A 17,953-nucleotide genomic window follows, 5' to 3' on the forward strand; every position below is an offset into this window, starting at 1 on the left:
ACCATCTGCTGCCAGGCCACCGCCAACTCCAACTATTTAGCGCGCAGAGGCCATCCATGTTGGCTCACCGCACAATTCTTACTCACGATCACGATCTGCGTTTGGCTTGTTGTTGTTGTTTATGCGCCGAGACACACACACGGGAAAGCCAGTCTTGGCCGTTTCCGCTGCCTCCGTGTTCCGTCAACCTCGCCCTCCAACCTCCTGCGCATTTGACCGAAAACCGCGCGCGCTAGCTCGTTATTTTGCGCCAAATGTTTATATTTGCTGGCTGGCCAAAACTATACATACTCATACTGCCGCCGAGGTCTCTTTCTCTCGCGGCGTTTCTTGGCCGGATGGATTGCCGCCGCCGCCAAGAAGAAGTGGCGCGGAGAAAATGAAGCAAGTGCGCATCCATCCTGAAGATCCGCGCGCCGCCAGGTCGAGTCGGGGCACGGGGGCCTTTCTCAGTAGTGGCCGGACGCGTGCTCAAAACGGTTCTTTTCGTTGTACTTCTCGGGCGTCCGCGAAGACTTGAAGTACTTTCTCCAGGAACGAATCCGCGCGCTACCAGTGAGCCCGTACAATCTCCCCGGGGGGAAGAAGTGATCGCGTGTTGTCATGCAGGACGAGTCGGCGGAGTTCCACTTGGGGACGATTCCACCGCCAGTGTTGCCACTGCCGACGCCACCACCGCCACCGGCAGTGCCTCCAGTGATTTCTCAAGTACCAAAGCATCCGCAGCAGGAACAGCACCTACAGCACCAGCAACATCCGCAGCATTCCCAGACGACACCGTTGAGGCTTCCGCAGCCGCAGCTGTCACCGTACGACCGGCACTCGCTGGCCATTCCGATCTCCGACTCGCTCAGGGTACGAACCGGTGAGTGCGGGTTCTGTGTTTTTGGGGGGTGGGGAGATGTGTGTTTGGATTGTGTGACAGGGCGAAGACAGGAAACAGGCTGAAAGAACATCATAACACAAGATCAAGGAGATCAAAACATGATCAGCGTGGAAACGCCAATTAATTTGCGTGACGTCCCGCGGATCATAAAAACTTAATAGCACAAACAAATACGGTGTCAATACGGTTAGATTTAGGTCCATGGCACAGAATTGATTCATTTCCTTTTGAGGTCCGTCCAAATGGCTGTGCAACAAGCTGTTGCAGTAACCGTTGTCAACAAGTTTTTAGTCGTACAAATAAGAAACAACAACACCTGTTTCAGCAAGTTGCATAACAATCAATTGGAGCAACTGTGCAACTTGTTTTCTACACAGAGAAAAATCAATTCCCGTAATCGTGTATTGTGTTCATTAATTTAAGATCCACGAAGGATAAACGTAAATATATTCCTTCATGGTTCTCAAATTCATAAACAAAATTCATGATTTCGAGAATTGACTTTTTCCCGTGTAAAACCACTTCATTTTTGAGCAAAAATGCTAAAACAGGTGTTGTTGTTTCTTATTTTAACACATTATTTCACCGGGTTGGGCGTTGCTAAATCGATAAAAATACCTTATATCACTGTAAAAGCACAAAAAACTAAAACATTTTTTGCCCCTATTTTGGGTCTATTGCACCTAGCATCCGACCTTCAATGTACCTATTTTCGACCCACCTTCTGATTGGTTGAAATTCCAAAGCACGTGGCAATTTTTTTTTACGTTTGGTTCAGCCCCAACTCGTACAGTTCAGCTCCAAAAAGTAGGTTACCAAACAAGCTAAATCGTTGTGCTGTTACAAGCCACAAATCAACATTCAAATTTTTAATATAACTAGTAACAGTAAAATTACGTGCATAAATTGCATGAGCATAATTGATTTCATTAATTTATGAGCTTTAAACATAATTAAATATCTGTTGCGCAGCCAATTAATTAAGCCGTACTACGCGAGTAAGGACTTTGAGATGTGAAAGGCGCGCACACACTGTCACAGTTTCTAGAAGTGTCAAATGGACTGTAAATACAGGCATTGTCTACGAAATTTAGAGAGAAACTTTGATTAAGAACATTATTGATTGGTGCTAGGATTGGTGTCAGTTTAGTGATTGTTTTTTCAAACAGGATAATGCTAACCGCCAATAAAAACCTATTGCTGGTGGTTTGAGATTTGGGGGATTCGTGTGCCGAGTGATGAAAGCTGTGACGCTATGTGTCAATAAGCGGTTAGCAAAAGTTGTGAAAATTTTGGACCTAATGAGCAACTAGTAATTTTCAACGAAAAATTTGACGAGTGATATGTTTATTCCGTTTTTTCCTATTTAAAAGGAAAAAGTGAATTATTTTTTTCCAACTAACCTGAAGCTAATGACAGCAAGTATCATTCCCAAGTCGCAGTTTCCTGCAAATTGACGGTGGAATGCACAATTTCGTCAAATTAAGTTTGGTACTCAATATTGGTACTAAGCCCAAAATAGGGACAAATACCCTATGTGTGTAAATGTGGGGTTGTTGCTCAAAAATATGCACTTCATTTTCTCTGTTTTACTTGACTTATTTGGTCTATATGTAGTCTACCCGTTTCAGATTTCAGCAAGACCCTAAGCAGCTTATAAAAGTTCTTGTTGTTTAAAAGTTATAGGAAAATAACTAATATATTCTTGACAAAAAGTTTGCTTTTTTTTTAATCTGAATTTGCAATATTTAATTATAGTTCATTCAAAGTTGTGTACACAACATAAATAAATATGCCTTTTGTTTGAACAGAAACAAAATCTGTAAAAAAAATGCCTTATAACCAAAGCTTTTGAGACATTTCAAAAATATAAATCTGACATTATTCAACATTATTCATATGCTACACGGTAAAAAAAAATTGGGTGATTTTTAATTTCACTTTTTGTCACTAAAACTTGATTTGCAAAAAAACACTATTTTTAATTTTGCCCATTCTGGAAATTTTTGAAAAGTTGGCTTTTGATGTCCCCTAAAACATATCAGAAAATGAACAAAATTAAAAATAGTGTTTTTTTGCAAATCAAGTTTTAGTGACAAAAAGTTAAATTAAAAATCACCCAAATTTTTTTACCTTGTATCATATTTTTTCAGTGTAGTCCTTATCCATACCTACAACTTTGCCGAAGACACCAAATCGATCAAAAAATTCCTTCAAAAGATACAGATTTTTGAATTTTCATACATCATTTTTGTATGGACAGCTGAGCAATTCTCTGAGATTTCGGTCATTCGATTTTTTTTGAATTTTTTAATCCGGCTGAAACTTTTTTGGTGCCTTCGGCATGCCCAAAGAAGCCATTTTGCATCATTAGTTTGTCCATATAATTTTCCATACAAATTTGGCAGCTGCCCATACAAAAATGATATGTGAAAATTCAAAATTCTGTATCTTTCGAAGGAATTTTTTGAACGATTTGGTGTCTTCGGCAAAGTTGTAGGTATGGATATGGACGACACTGAAAAAAATGATACACGGTAAAACAAATTTGGTGAATTTTTAATTTAACTTTTTGTCACTAAAACTTGATTTGCCAAAAAACACTTTTTTTATTTTTTTTATTTTTTGATATGTTTTAGAGGGCATAAAATGCCAACTTTTCAGAAATTTTCAGAATGGGCAAAAAATCTTTGACCGAGTTATGATTTTTTGAATCAATACAGATTTTTTCAAAAAATCGAAATATTGGTCGCAAAAATTTTTCAACTTCATTTTTCGATGTAAAATCAAATTTGCAATCAAAAAGTACTTTAGTGAATTTTTGATAAAGTGCACCGTTTTCAAGTTATAACCATGTTTAGGTAACTTTTTTGAAAATAGTCGCAGTTTTTCATTTTTTAAAAATAGGGCCCATGTTTGCCCACTGTTGAAAAGAATATTTTTGAAAAGCTGAGAAAATTCTCTATATTTTTCTTTTTCGGACTTTGTTGATACGACCCTTAGTTGCTGAGATATTGCCATGCAAAGGGTAAAAAACAGGAAAATTGATGTTTTCTAAGTCTCACCCAAACAACCCACCATTTTCCAATGTCGATATCTCAGCAAATATAGGTCCGATTTACAATGTTAAAACATGAAACATTCGTGAAATTTTCCGATCTCTTCGAAAAAAATATTTTCAAAAATTTTAAATCAAGACTAACATTTCAAACGGGCCAAACATTCAATATTACGCCCTTTTAAAATGTTAGTCTTGATTTAAAATTTTTGAAAATATTTTATTCGAAAAGATCGGAAAATTTCACAAATGTTTTATGTTTTAACATTGTAAATCGGACCTATAGTTGCTGAGATATCGACATTAGAAATTGTTGGGTTGTTTGGGTGGCACCATTTCAGCCGGATTAAAAAATACAAAAATTAAAATTAAAGATAAAAGACCGATTTCGTAGCGAATTGCTCAGCTTTTAGATTGTTTAGGGTGTTATTGGATTGTTATGGAATAAAAAACATATTTCTAACATAAACCAGGTGCATGGATACAAAACATGTTTAAAAAACTAAAATCCCCACAGTTATGCATGATTCAAGGAAAAAATTGTCCGATCGTGCCAAATATTGGCGTTCGAGTTCCTTGGCCAAACCTACGCCGTGTTAGGGTGGTCCAAAAAAGATAATTTTCGTCAATTTTTGGAAAAAATGTTTTTCCTTAGATAGGCTTTCTAGAAAAAAATGTATAAAATTTTAAAAATCTAGACTGACATAAGCCTAAAGAGAGTTATTTCCGCGAGACATCCGTTTGGCATCACTGTTCTACTTGGCCAAAAAAGTCTTTTTTTTATAATTTGTAAAACCTTAAAGTGTCCTCATATTTTTCGTTTGAATGTAGTTTTAACCTAATTATTTTTTTTAACTTAATAGATGAAAGTGCAATTCCAAATAAAGCTATGGATCTTGATTTATTTAACTGACCAGTTATAAATTTTAATTAAAAAATGAATACATGGTGAGGTTTTTTCAGCTTCCTTTCAAAAATATTATTGTTTTTCTGCCCACCCAATTCCATTACGCATAAACACCAATTGATTACTGTCAATTCCAATTTTCAAATTTCTAAACCTAATCCAATTAATCGCCAACGTTCCCCGCCGGTTCGAATGCCACTTTATGATGTTGGCTGGCTCTAAAACATGTCACCAGTTTTTCCCGTCGTTTTCAAAATTTAAGGTTTCAAGCTCACTGCTGGAAAATCCAATTTTCTCAATAGGTTTTCCACGCATTCGCTGCTTTGTTGTGGCACAGTTCATTTTTATGCACAGATTTTTGGAGTGTTTTTTTTGCCCTCGTCTTTTGTTGTTGTTCAGCTGACTCTCGTTTGGCCACGTGGCCTTCGCAGTTGAGCGCGATTTGTATGTTGGGTGGAAAATTTTGGGATTGTTTTGGTTTTTGTGGGACAAATTGTGAGTTTTAGAAAATCAATTTGCGTTTTAAAATGTTTTTTTTTTTAGTTAAAATGACTTTATTCTTCTTCAGTTTGTGCACAAAGAGTCATTCTACAATGTTGCACAACTGGCCCTAATGGGGTTGAGACAACATGGTAAAAGATTCATCAGTCATACACCAAAGGAACATGAATAAAGATGTCTTCTGACGCCTCTCTAGTCGGTCGTTTCACAGATGCTAAACTTCGCTGCTGCTGCTAAAGTGCTGCTTATGTTTATAATTTCAGAGATGATGTAGTCGTTGAACGAATCAGCTGAGACAGTGTGAGTCTTTTTCATACCTTCACTATTTTGAAAAGTTTTTTTTTTGTTCTTAAATTGCTTAAATCTGTTCACAATGCATACCTTAACATGGATACAACAAACTTGCCTAATCTAATCATCTCGTCCCCCAGAGAAAGTTTGTCCCTAATTGGGTGATAATTGAGGAGATAAAACCGATTCCGCCCCCACTAAGATAACATTTAATTACACCATTTTCCCTGGTGTTCAAGCCAATACTGCGCTGACCAACACATTGACGTTGTCGTGCTATCTTGTCGCACGTCGCTTTTTGACGTTTCGAGAAAAACGCGTTTTATTCAAGGTCAAATTGACTGTCAATTCTGCGCATTGTCCCGAAGTTTGGTGGAATTTGATTGCTGGAGTCCCGAGTCATAATTACAAATGTATACGGTAGTCGGCCATCTACGTGTGTCAAACGCGTTCTGACCTGAAATCCCTTTGGCCAGTTGTCGCACTTACAGCAATTTTCAGGGTGTGTCAAGATAGCACGACAAGATTGAAACTTCTTTCATATGAAGAGTGACAACAATGCACGGAGTTTTTTTTTCGGTTTTTATTGAATATCTAAGGATTGGAATCGAATTTTGGGGATCTGTGAAGGTCAAAAGGTGGGGCATTGAGAGCTGCACAAAATAACGTTTTTAACTCAATTTGGCCTAAAATCTACGTGGGACCAGATAGCACGACAACGACAACATGATAGTAAACAGATTTTTTAACAGAAATTTGATTTTTTCCCTTGACTTTGATTCTTCTACCATTTTTATCCCGTGACAAACCACAAAAGGTTAGTTTCGTCTCAGTTCTCATTTGGTTCAATCTGGCTCGATGGCAAAGCATCAAGGTCATGTGCCACCTCGTATTAAGAGAAAGAAAGGGGCTTCCTTTTCTCATTAATTTCACCATCTGACTTGTCTTCAAGTAAACGCTATGGCTTCCTGGTATGTAATCAATGGTGGAGCCTGGAAGAAGCATGGCACCTCGATATGAAAGGACGAATCAACGTCTCGTGAAAGCGGAATTTGCTGTTTCTTGGAGTGGAAAATAAAGACAACACGTTCTCTGTATGCGACAATTAGTAATTGTTGCTTTGTTAAAAATATTCAGGAAAATGGATATATTTTAATGCATTGTGGTTTTAATACAGCCTCTTTTTTAAGGCTTATAAGTAATTCTTTACCAACTCACACGAAATCGGGAAAAGTTGCCCCAAACCCCTCTTTGATTTGCGTGAAACTTTGTCCGAAGGGGTAACTTTTGTCCCTGATCATGAATCCTAGGTTCATTTTTTTATATCTCGTGACGGAGGGGTGGTACGACCCCTTTCATTTTTTAACATGCGAAAAAAGAGGTGTTTTAAAATAATTTGCAGCCAGCAACGGTGATGAGATAGAAAATTGGTGTCAAAGGGATTTTTATGTAAAATTGGACGCCCGATTTGATGGCGTACTCAGAGTTCCGAAAAAACGTATTTTTTTATATTTAACATTCCTAATATGATTAATAATTTTTTTTTGTTAATTATTTTTAAAACTTATATTATTTTTAATTTTTAAGAATTTTGTTTAACTAGAATTCCAATTTTTTTTTCAAAATTTTTAATTTTAACGTCATTATTTTTTTATTCTTTTTTATCTTTTTAGAATTTTCTTGTTGAATATTTTTAAAATAACTGCTCTTATGTATTTTGTTTCATATTATTCTTTTTTGTTTTTATTTATTTAACAATTATTATATTAATCAAAATAGTAGTTCATGCAACAAGTTACAAAAAGAAGACTTTTTCAGCACGAGTCTTAAATTTATCCAACGAGGATCACCGAGTTGGATTAATACAAAGAGTGCTGAAAAAATCAAGTTTTGCAGCGAGTTCCATACAACATTTTTTGCAATTCCAAAAAACACCCATTAAGTGCAATTTTAAGTCAAATTTTCATGTATTTTTTCAATAAATCGCTTGAATAAAAAAAACGTTACTTAATCCACCTTTAGGTGGTTGGTGCCTTCCTCGCATTCATAAAGTAAATAAATACATTCAGTCAAAATAGGAACATACCTCCTCAACATGTTTAACAAATCAACTATATTACTCATTTCTTTTGATAGGGTTTTCAGACCTTCAATATAACTGGCTCATCGGCAAGGTCTGATAAAAAACTTATCGAATAACACTTAAGTGCTAATAACATTTGATAGGGTAGTCAGAGCTACAATGTTTTGAACTTGTTAGACCAACCTAATCGATTATTAGGGAAAATCAATTCGTGCTTGCCATTTCATTAGGGCACATAACTTTTTTTAGGCTAGAGTGTGTCCCTTTCACACCTTATGTAAACTGTCATTTGAGTGAAAGAGATACACTATTGTTTACAAAAGTTATGTGCCCTTTTGAAATGTTAGGCTCCAATTAGCGCTGATTTGTTGTTGATTGGCTAATTAATTAGTGGCTATTTGACAGAGCATTCACACCTCGTACCAAATGATCTTGACGTGTGAACAAACTCCGTTCTGTCAGTTCAATGTTTTGATTTTTTTTCTCGATGACCGCTGGCAAAATTTGTGTGCATTAACTGGTCAATCTGGCCAAGAACTCGTGTCCAGTGTACATGACTGTCGTGAAGGGACCCTCTGGATATCGAAAAGTCGGATGGTGAGTAGGGGGAATTGGGGATGGGGATGGGAATTGAAAAATGATGCTCAACATTCAAATGCGTTTTTCTCGAAACGCACGGTTTGTACATGATGCTTTTTGGAATGTTGGCGTCGAATTTTAAATCAAAGTCAACCCGATTTTAGGTTGATTTGGTTCTCTTCTCTTAACAGTGTAGCGGCTCATGCGCTCATGTCAAATCTGTCAAATCGAACGTCAGCAATGTTTGAATGTTTAATATTGAGTTGAGGGAGCATTTCTGGCTCTTAAATTCCCTAATTATGGCCATAAATAGCCGAAACTTGCACCTCCAGTCTGGAAACCAGGAAAAAAGAAACAAATTTGTGCATTGGTCATGGTAAGAGCATGTTAGGTTTGCAAAAAAAACAACGAAAGCTTATTTTTTTTGTTGTTTTGCCCTTTTTTCAGGTTGTTTGAGTGGGTTAAAAATCCAGAATGCTTCGCGGCAAGAACTCTTCCGGCACCCTTTGGCCCTGACGGCTGACGGTTACGATTCCTGAAACTCATCCCGAAAGATTGCTACAGAAGTGGTACTATGGAACCGTTTTAGCTGGTGTATTTTAAAAAAGTTAATCCTTGCAAGCTTATGACCGTCGGTTGGATCGGAAACGGGACGGTCTACAACACGCAGCTGGCTGACTAAAAAAAACCAGCCGGTGGGGCGAGTACGTCAAGATGGAATAAACCAGAAGCAAAGTTCTGGTCAGATTGCTCGGAACGAAAATAAAGGAATGTACACAGAAGAACATAGTTTTTGAAAATTCATTTCTGTATGTGCTTCTTGAAGTGGGAAGTGTGAAACTAATAAAACTGTATGAAAAAGACAATTGTTTGCTTTCCCAAAAAAAATCCTATGCCAAAATATGAACTTTACGTAAGCCAAATTTCCTATAACTGTAAAATGCTGGATCCGGGCATTGTTTTCATAACACTTGAGTGGTTATAACTCTTGAAAGGGTTGTCAGATCTTCAATGTTTTGGGATCATTGAAAAGGTCTTTTGATCACCCATCTAACGAAGGGTCGCATGATAGATCCGGATAACGTTTTCATCAAAATATATGAGATCCTACCTCAAAAAAGCGGGTAAATAACACTTAAGTGCTTATAACTCTTGATAGGGTTGTCAGATCTTCAATGTTTTGAGCTCGTTGGAAAGGTCTTTTGATTACTCATCTAACGATGGGTCGCATGATAGATCCGGACAACGTTTTTTATCAAAATATATGAGATCCGGCCTCAAAAAAGCGGGTAAGTAACACTTAAGTGCTTGTAACTCTTGATAGGGTTCTCAGATCTTAAATGTTTTAGGCTCGTTGGAAAGGTCTTTTGATTACCTATCCAATGACGGGTAGCATGATAGATCCGGACAACTTTTTCATCAACATATTTGAGATCCGGCCTCTGAAATGTGTACAAATGACACTTAAGTGCTCATAACTTTTGATAGGGTTATCAGATCTTCAATGTTTTGAGCTCATTAGAAAGGTCTTTCAAATACCTTTCTAAAAATGTATGATCAGACGGGTTTTCTTACAAAAACCACCCTTTTTACAATCTTTCAAACTTTAGCCAGAATCGTTTTTTAGCATAACTTTTGAAATACTTAACAAAACTTCATAATAGTTAATATAGGTCTTGTGGGACCCTAAGACGGATCGAATGAGACCAGAACGGTCCAAATCGGTTCAGCCAGTCCGGAGATAATCGAGTGCATTTTTTTCGGTGCACGGACTTACAGATATACACACGCACAGACATTTGCTCAGAATTTGATTCTGAGTCGATAGGTATACTTGAAAGTAGGTCTACGAGGTCGAATTAAGAAGTTCATTTTTCGAGTGATTTTATAGCCTTTCCTCAGTAAGGTGAGGAAGGCAAAAATTGAAAAGTGTTACTTTTCGAAACAAGTGCTGAAAAGTTCAACTTTTCCGCACCCATTTCAGTGGTGGAAAGTAGATCTTTTCTGCATTTATTTTGAAAAGTGTTGCTATTCGATTCTGTAATTTTTGGTACAGAAAAGTATGCTATTTTGTCGTTCAAGAATGACAGGAAAATGAGTAGTTTCACGACGGAATTGCAAAAAGATTATACATTTAACCTTTTCAGATGGCAAACCTGAAAATCTCTTTGTTGACAATAATACTTTAAAAAATCAAGTCCTGAAATCATGGCATTTTACCTAAATTTTGAGCTTTATGCCGTTGCAAATATTTTTTTGAAGTTTATGTCTCTTGACTCTGATTGACCAAAGTCAAGGGAGGGGCAAAAAAATGTAAAAAAAAATAAATTACAAAATTTCTAAGTAACAACGAAATTTTATTTTTCGAGAAAAAATTTTTTTGCAGTGCTGAACATTGCAATTTCATAAAAGCTCAAAATATTTTTAAACGATCCCAAACATTCTATATATGATTTTCAATTCAGAAAAAAAGCATTTATGATTGTTTTCAGTTGATTAAACTTCTATTTCCATTGAATTTTATTTTTACTTTTTTTTGCTCCTTGATTTTTTGAACCAATTTTGAGAGGGGGCGAGATAAACTTTGAAAATATTTGCAACGGTCTTAAAAAGTTTTGATAATTTCCATATTGTTGACAGATTCGTCATATTCAATTATAAAAAGAAAAATCTAATTCTTTTTTTGCTAAAAAGCATTTCTCTGAGAGTCTTGGAAAATATTTACAATCTGAAAAAAAATAATTCGACATTTAACTCAAAAATTTAATAGCGCAAAATAACGAAATTTTTCTATTCTTCAGGCAACTAAATAAGCAATTTTTTGAATTATGGCACTAGTTCGTTAAAATATTTTTTTTAAAGAAACATGATTTTTGAAGACTGAAGTTTAGTTTGAAAATTTTGATAATATTTCTTTCGGGAGATCCGAAAACTTCCTGATCACAGAACATAAAGTTAACGATTTGCAAAATCATGATTTTTTGAGAAATTGGCTACACTGCGAAAGGAATTTTGACTAACTTGAGCCATAGCCCAAAAGATGGCATTTTTTCTCATTTTTAATTCGCTACTAAAGTTTAACTCGTATCCATAAGACTTCCTTGTTCTGATATACAGTGTAAACTAACAGAATATCTTTTCAATAAAATTACAACTACAATAACAATTTTTCAAAATGTGTATTTTGCGCAATAAATTTTTTATGTAAAAAATCGAATTTAAAAAAGTGGTTAATTTTGTTTAGAGTGTGACTATTTTTTTCCGAGAACTACAACTTTGCCAAAGAAATCAAATCGATCAGAAAATCCGTTTTCAGGTTATTGAATATTTTAATAACCTTTTGTATGAACAGCTGTAATTTGTGTAAAATTCTACACACTTAGATTTTTCTGCCGAGCTCGAAAATTAAAAATGACTGTGTATGGACGAATTAATAATGACTTATTATAATGCTGTTCGCTACTTCCACATATTGCATGCCATTTTTGCTAGTACGAAGAACCGCCCTAATTTTCCATACAAACTTTGGAAAAAAACCATTCGGCCCTGTCTAAATATTTATGAAAAATTCAAAGTGCACGTGTTTCTGGGGAGCTGGGACCCCAAACTTCATGCTTCTTCTCGAGTTGGCTTGTGCAGAAATTTAGTTGGTTGGTGTTATTTATTTCAAAATTCGTTAATATGAAACACTCTTTTTTTTGCAGGGTTTTTATCCTTCATGACATCTTTTAAAATTGCATAAACCACATTTTTCGAAAATTTAAAAACCTCAAAGTGTATATTACATAAAAGAGGTGCAACTTACAAACAACAATTTTATTTTCGATTGTTAAATTTAATTTTGCACCTTAAGAAACAAAAAAAAACATGAAAATACTTCAAAACCGCAAAAGTATTTCATCGAATAAAAGGTTTCCAATGAGATCTCTTCAAAACAAGAAAAATAAAACTATGGCAGTAGAGAGTTAAATGAGCAATTCTTCCGTAATTTTCCACCACTCCCTGATATCAACAAGCAAAGATGAATGGTCTAACATCGACAACGGGGTGCTTGTCAAGCAGTAACCGTTCAGTTGTCGAAATAAAGAAAATATTTCGTACCAGTTTGTTAGAAAATATTTGTGGTCGAGCACATCCAAAAAGAAATTCCCCCCGATGTCAAGCTATATTAATCACGATTAGGCCCACGACGACAATGACGACGCCAGGAAAGAGTTCGAAATCGGCACCGAATTTATGACTTTTAGTGCCATATTTTAGGACGAGAAACGTGTCGTTAAATTTAAACAGCCGCTGGCACACATTCTGAACAGAAAACCGAGACTGGCTTTGTTTGTTTTACATTTTGCTTCATATTTTGGCTTTGGATTGTTTGAAAAGTGTGGTCGAATCGCCGCCACCACCATCAACAAGAGATGCCGGCAAATAACAATTGATGGTCTTTTTATGGGCGCAATTACATCACACCACACCCCCGCAAATCACGCCACCCAGATGGGACCATTTGTGTGCGATTTGGTGTCAAAGTGTGAAATGGGTTTTTCTTCGTTTCAAGATAAAGAAAGTGAAAATTGTTAACTTGAGTGACTTTTTATTGTTCAATTTAACTTCCACTTACTGAATAACTTCAAGAAAAAAATATAGTTCGACCTCATTCCTAAATCACTTATGAACCCACACATCTGTGCCCACGTGTACTCCACATATTTCCATACTGGGTCAGCATTATAAATTAAAGCGGTTTTTGTGTGGTACCCAAAACGGGTCCATCCATTTACTCACGGTGTACTCCTGTTGGGTACCTGGTATTTGGTCCTTTCATGCCGGCCAAAAACTTAAGGCCCCAAAGTTTACCTCTCCTCGAAAACTTATTTTAATGCTCATATTGCTTCACGTTTGCTGTCCGGAGCAGCAGCGCCGTGACTTCATTTTCTGAGGGAGATAACCTTGGAATGGACATGATAAGGATTAGTTTTGAGAACAGAATAAATGCAAATCATTTAAGAAAACTTAAAAAAGTATTTTCGTTCCGGTTATTCGTTTATTGGAACAATTCTCCCAAGAATGAGTAATTTTGGAAATTTAATTTTTGTATAATTGAAATATTGATGAAACTTTGTGAGTTATTTTTCAATGACAAAAGAAGCGGTTTTGCATTATAAGTTGTTCATACAAGTTTTCATACAGTTTTATACAAATACAATACAGCTGTCCATACGAAAAACTATTAATATATTAAAAATTCGACAACGGATTTTCTGATCGATTTGGTGTCTGCGGCAAAGTTGTAGTTCTCAGTAAAAAAAATTGACTCTGAACAAAATAATCCCATTTTTTTAAATTCGCGTTTTCACACAAAAAAATGTACTGTCCAAAATAGGATTTAAAAAAAATACATATTTTGAGCCATGGCTCAAGTTAGTTAAAATTCATTTGCAGTGTTGCCAATTTCTCAAAAAATGATGATTTTTGTAAAACGTTGATATAATTGAAAAAAATATGTGACTTTATGTTTAGGGATCGGGATCGAGAAATTATCGGATCTTTCGAAAGAAATATTTTCAAAATTTTCAACTCAAACCACACATTTAAGAAGACTGAAAAACATTTATTTTCGTTCTTCAAAAATCATGTTTTTTTTCGAAAAACTGTCAACAATGTCAATTGAATTTTGACCTGCCATAACTCAAAAGATAGCTTATTTTGTCATCTAAAAAATATCATCAAAATGTAATTTTGTGCAATCAATTTTAAAGTAAAGTAAAGTCGAAATGATTTTGTTTTTCAGGATGTTACAATTTTTTCAAGTCCAAATTCTCAGAAAATTAGCAAAAATTTTAAGAATTTTTTAAATGTGCCATTTTTCCATCCCAGTATAGTTTTCTATTTTTAATTGAATACGACAACATTGTCTTTCTAAAATCGGAAATCAATAATCAATATAGTCTGAAATCTAGACGAAATTCCTGAATTTCTGGACATGATTTTTCGCAAGTATTATTATCAACAAAGAGATAATCAGGTGTGCCACCTGAAAAGTGGAAACAAGATATTACATTTAAATAAATTAATATAAAAATAGTTTCATACATGAAAACAAAAAAAGCATTAAATAAAAAAACTAAGCAGAATTATTTTTTTCAACTATAACATAAACAAAGGTTTAAAAACTAAAAAATGTAATGATATAAAATTTGATTACAGTGGACTCTTTCTGTGTAATAAAATTTGAAAAAATTATAATAGCTATGAAATAATTTAAGTAAGAAAATGACCAAATCTTCTCTTAAAAAAAACTTGTACAATTGTTTTTAAACTAGAAAGTAAACATTGTTAACGTTTTGTTATTATTTGTAATAAAATAGGTCTATTTGAATCATTTTATTCGATTTTTTAACATTTTATTCACATCACATTTTTTGAAATTTTTAAAGTATTTGAATATGAATTATTTGAACATATGATTTCTGATTCTGTGGACTGCAGAAACCCTAGTAAAAGAGTTTGCTGAATTTTAAAAATATTTTTTTAGGCAAATATGTTCAGAAATAAAATAAAGTTATTCTTTTGTGAATTTTTCTCATAGGATTCTAAAATTTGATTCCTTTGAATGATATTCTTATTTTATTTTTCAATTTGAAGACTGTAAAGATTTCAAGATTATACCTGTTTGAAATATTTATGTTGATTCTATTTAATATAAATCACGAAAATACGAGCTATGTGTTTATGCAGGCAGTACATTTAATGACAAAAATATATTTTTTGATTAAATTTTGTTTCTAGTGTGATACAAAGATAAACTCTCTTTTCCATTGATCATCACATATTTTAGAACAAGTAGTTGTATGGCCGAAGAAAAATGGAGGAATGATAAAACTTAATATGAAAATTAAAAATCAGGGTCAAATCGGGGAAATGTGAACATAGAAAATTGCAAATTATTTAAATAAAAATGGCTGATATATTTTTGCAAAATCCCGTGATTCATTAAATATAAGAGTTAAAAAAATTAACCAAAATAAAAAAAATCTTTTATACAGGAGCACCGTTAAAAACAAAAAAAACCTGGACTGTTTTTTAAATATATTAAAACATTTAGCTGCTTCTTGAAATTTGAATATAAAAAATTGCAAATTATTTAAATAAAAATGGCAGATATATTTTTGCAAAATCCCGTGATTCTTCAAACATAAGAGTTAAAAAAAAATGAACCAAAATAAAAAAAAAATCTTTTATACAGGAGCACCGTTAAAAACATAAACACCTGGACTGATTTTTAAATATATTAAAACATTTAGCTGCTTCTTGGATTCCTTAGAATTGTTCTCCTTATTTTTTGTTTCTAAAATAAAAAAGAAAATGGTGAAAAAACACGCTCCATACACAAAAAAATTATAGAAAATTTAGTATGGTGAAAAAACTACGGGGGGGGGGGGTGGTTGTGTTCGATTAGATTAGATTAAATTTGATAAGATTAGATTAGATACTATTTGATTTTTTTAGATTAGATATAATTAGATTAGATTAGATTAGATAAGATTAGATTAGATTAGATTAGATTATATTAGATTAGATTAGATTAGATTAGATTAGATTAGATTAGATTAGATTAGATTAGATTAGATTAGATTAGATTAGATTAGATTAGATTAGATTAGATTAGATTAGATTAGATTAGATTAGATTAGATTAGATTAGATTAGATTAGATAAGATTAGATTAGATTAGATTAGATTAGATTATATTAGATTAGATTAGATTAGATTAGATTAGATTAGATTAGATTAGATTAGATTAGATTAGATTAGATTAGATTAGATTAGATAAGATTAGATTAGATTAGATTTGGTTAGATTAGATTATATTAGATTCGATTAGATTAGATTAGATTAGATTAGATTAGATTAGATTAGATAAGATTAGATTAGACTAGATTAGATAAGATTAGATTAGATAAGACTAGATTAGATTAGATTAGATTATATTAGATTAGATTAGATTAGATTAGATTAGATTAGATTAGATTAGATTAGATTAGATTTGGTTAGATTAGATTAGATTAGATTAGATTAGTTTAGATTAGATTAGATTAGATTATATTAGATTAGATTAGATTAGATAAGATTAGATTAGATTAGATTAGATTATATTAGATTAGATTAGATTAGATTAGATTAGATTAGATTAGATAAGATTAGATTAGATTAGATTAGATTTGGTTAGATTAGATTATATTAGATTCGATTAGATTAGATTAGATTAGATTAGATTAGATTAGATAAGATTAGATTAGACTAGATTAGATAAGATTAGATTAGATAAGACTAGATTAGATTAGATTAGATTATATTAGATTAGATTAGATTAGATTAGATTAGATTAGATTAGATTAGATTAGATTAGATTAGATTAGATTAGATTAGATTAGATTAGATTAGTTTAGATTAGATTAGATTAGATTAGATTAGATTAGATTAGATTATATTAGATTAGATTAGATTAGATTAGATTAGATGCTATTTGATTTTTTTTAGATTAGATTAGATTAGATTGGATTGGATTAGATTAGATTAGATTAGATTAGATAAGATTATATCATATTGATTTGATGCTATTCTATAAGGAAAAAATATCAAAACACTATTTTGTAAAATGTCGCTTACGTCTCTTAGTCGATTCAGAATATTTAAGTGGTCATGAATTGAGTTAGGATTGTCAGATGTTAATGCTTTTAGTTTCAAGTAATCTTTTATTTCAAATTCAAATTGCGTAGAAAAAAAATCCTCGCAAAAAACTTATAAAAATATAAACAAGATTATAATCACATGCGACCATGTGTTACAGGAAAAAGCACGATCCTCCCGGACCAGGCCAAAGTAGGCCATCAAAGGTTACTTTCAATGCCCGAGGGCGCGTACACCAGGGCAGGCAGGCAAGCCTCGGCAGATATTGGCCACGGCGTCTGCATCCTAATCTGGTTGAATTTGGGCGCAATCTTTCAACAGCATAAACACACACACACACACACACACACACACACGGAGAGACCGGCCGGGGCAAATCTAAGAAAATCTTGGTTAATTTAACTAAAAGTATGGGTTAATTTTTTACACAGTTTTCTTTCAACAATCGATTGTTGATTTTGTTAACCCGAAATTGCTGACCACCAGTTACTAAAATTAACTAAAAAAATAGTTGGAATTGCATTTTTTGTTGGTTAAATGGCCGAAAAAAATTCTAGCAGTCGACTGCTAGAATATTTTTTTCAGAAAATTAACTAAAAATTTCTTGTTTTCAGCTGAAATATTGTGGAATATTCTGTTAAAAACTGGCTGGAACATATTTTTCAACTATTTTTCAACAATTTTTTTCGTTGTATCAACCGAAATATTTTTGCATGGAGTAAATTATTAGTGGTTTGTAACAAAACATTTCTTTATTAGATATAATTTATGTAAGAGTTGATATATATTTTCTTTAATTATCTAACGATATAGGCTGGGCCGATTTTCTAGCTATATTTTAACTAATGCCTTACTTGAATACAAAAAAAATATTCGTACATGTAGTCAATAATTAGCTGTTGTTAGCAATATTTTTATTGAATTTGCAGTAAATTTTATAACAATGCCTCACAAATTTATG

The 17,953-nt window shown here is 33.5% G+C and overlaps 1 protein-coding gene and 1 long non-coding RNA gene across 3 annotated transcripts in view; both read left to right on the forward strand.

Moving 5' to 3' along the window:
• Window positions 1-451: 451 nt before the first annotated feature.
• LOC120419152 (band 7 protein AGAP004871-like) overlaps window positions 452-17,953 on the forward strand; it is a 99,605-nt gene continuing 82,103 nt past the window's right edge. The window contains exon 1 of one of the 2 annotated variants that reach the window (XM_039581798.2): window positions 452-865. In XM_039581798.2, the coding sequence (XP_039437732.1) occupies window positions 604-865 (262 nt within the window). In that variant the 5' untranslated portion in view covers window positions 452-603. The remainder of the gene's footprint in view (window positions 866-17,953) is intronic. The other variant, XM_039581805.2, reaches the window with a different exon arrangement.
• Window positions 7,808-9,154, forward strand: LOC128093343 (uncharacterized). The gene is made up of 2 exons (XR_008212429.1): window positions 7,808-8,681; window positions 8,753-9,154. It is a non-coding gene; the product is annotated as an uncharacterized LOC128093343 (long non-coding RNA).

This window comes from Culex pipiens, chromosome 3, assembly GCF_016801865.2.
Source record: "Culex pipiens pallens isolate TS chromosome 3, TS_CPP_V2, whole genome shotgun sequence".
Classification (NCBI taxonomy): Eukaryota; Metazoa; Arthropoda; class Insecta; order Diptera; family Culicidae; genus Culex; species Culex pipiens.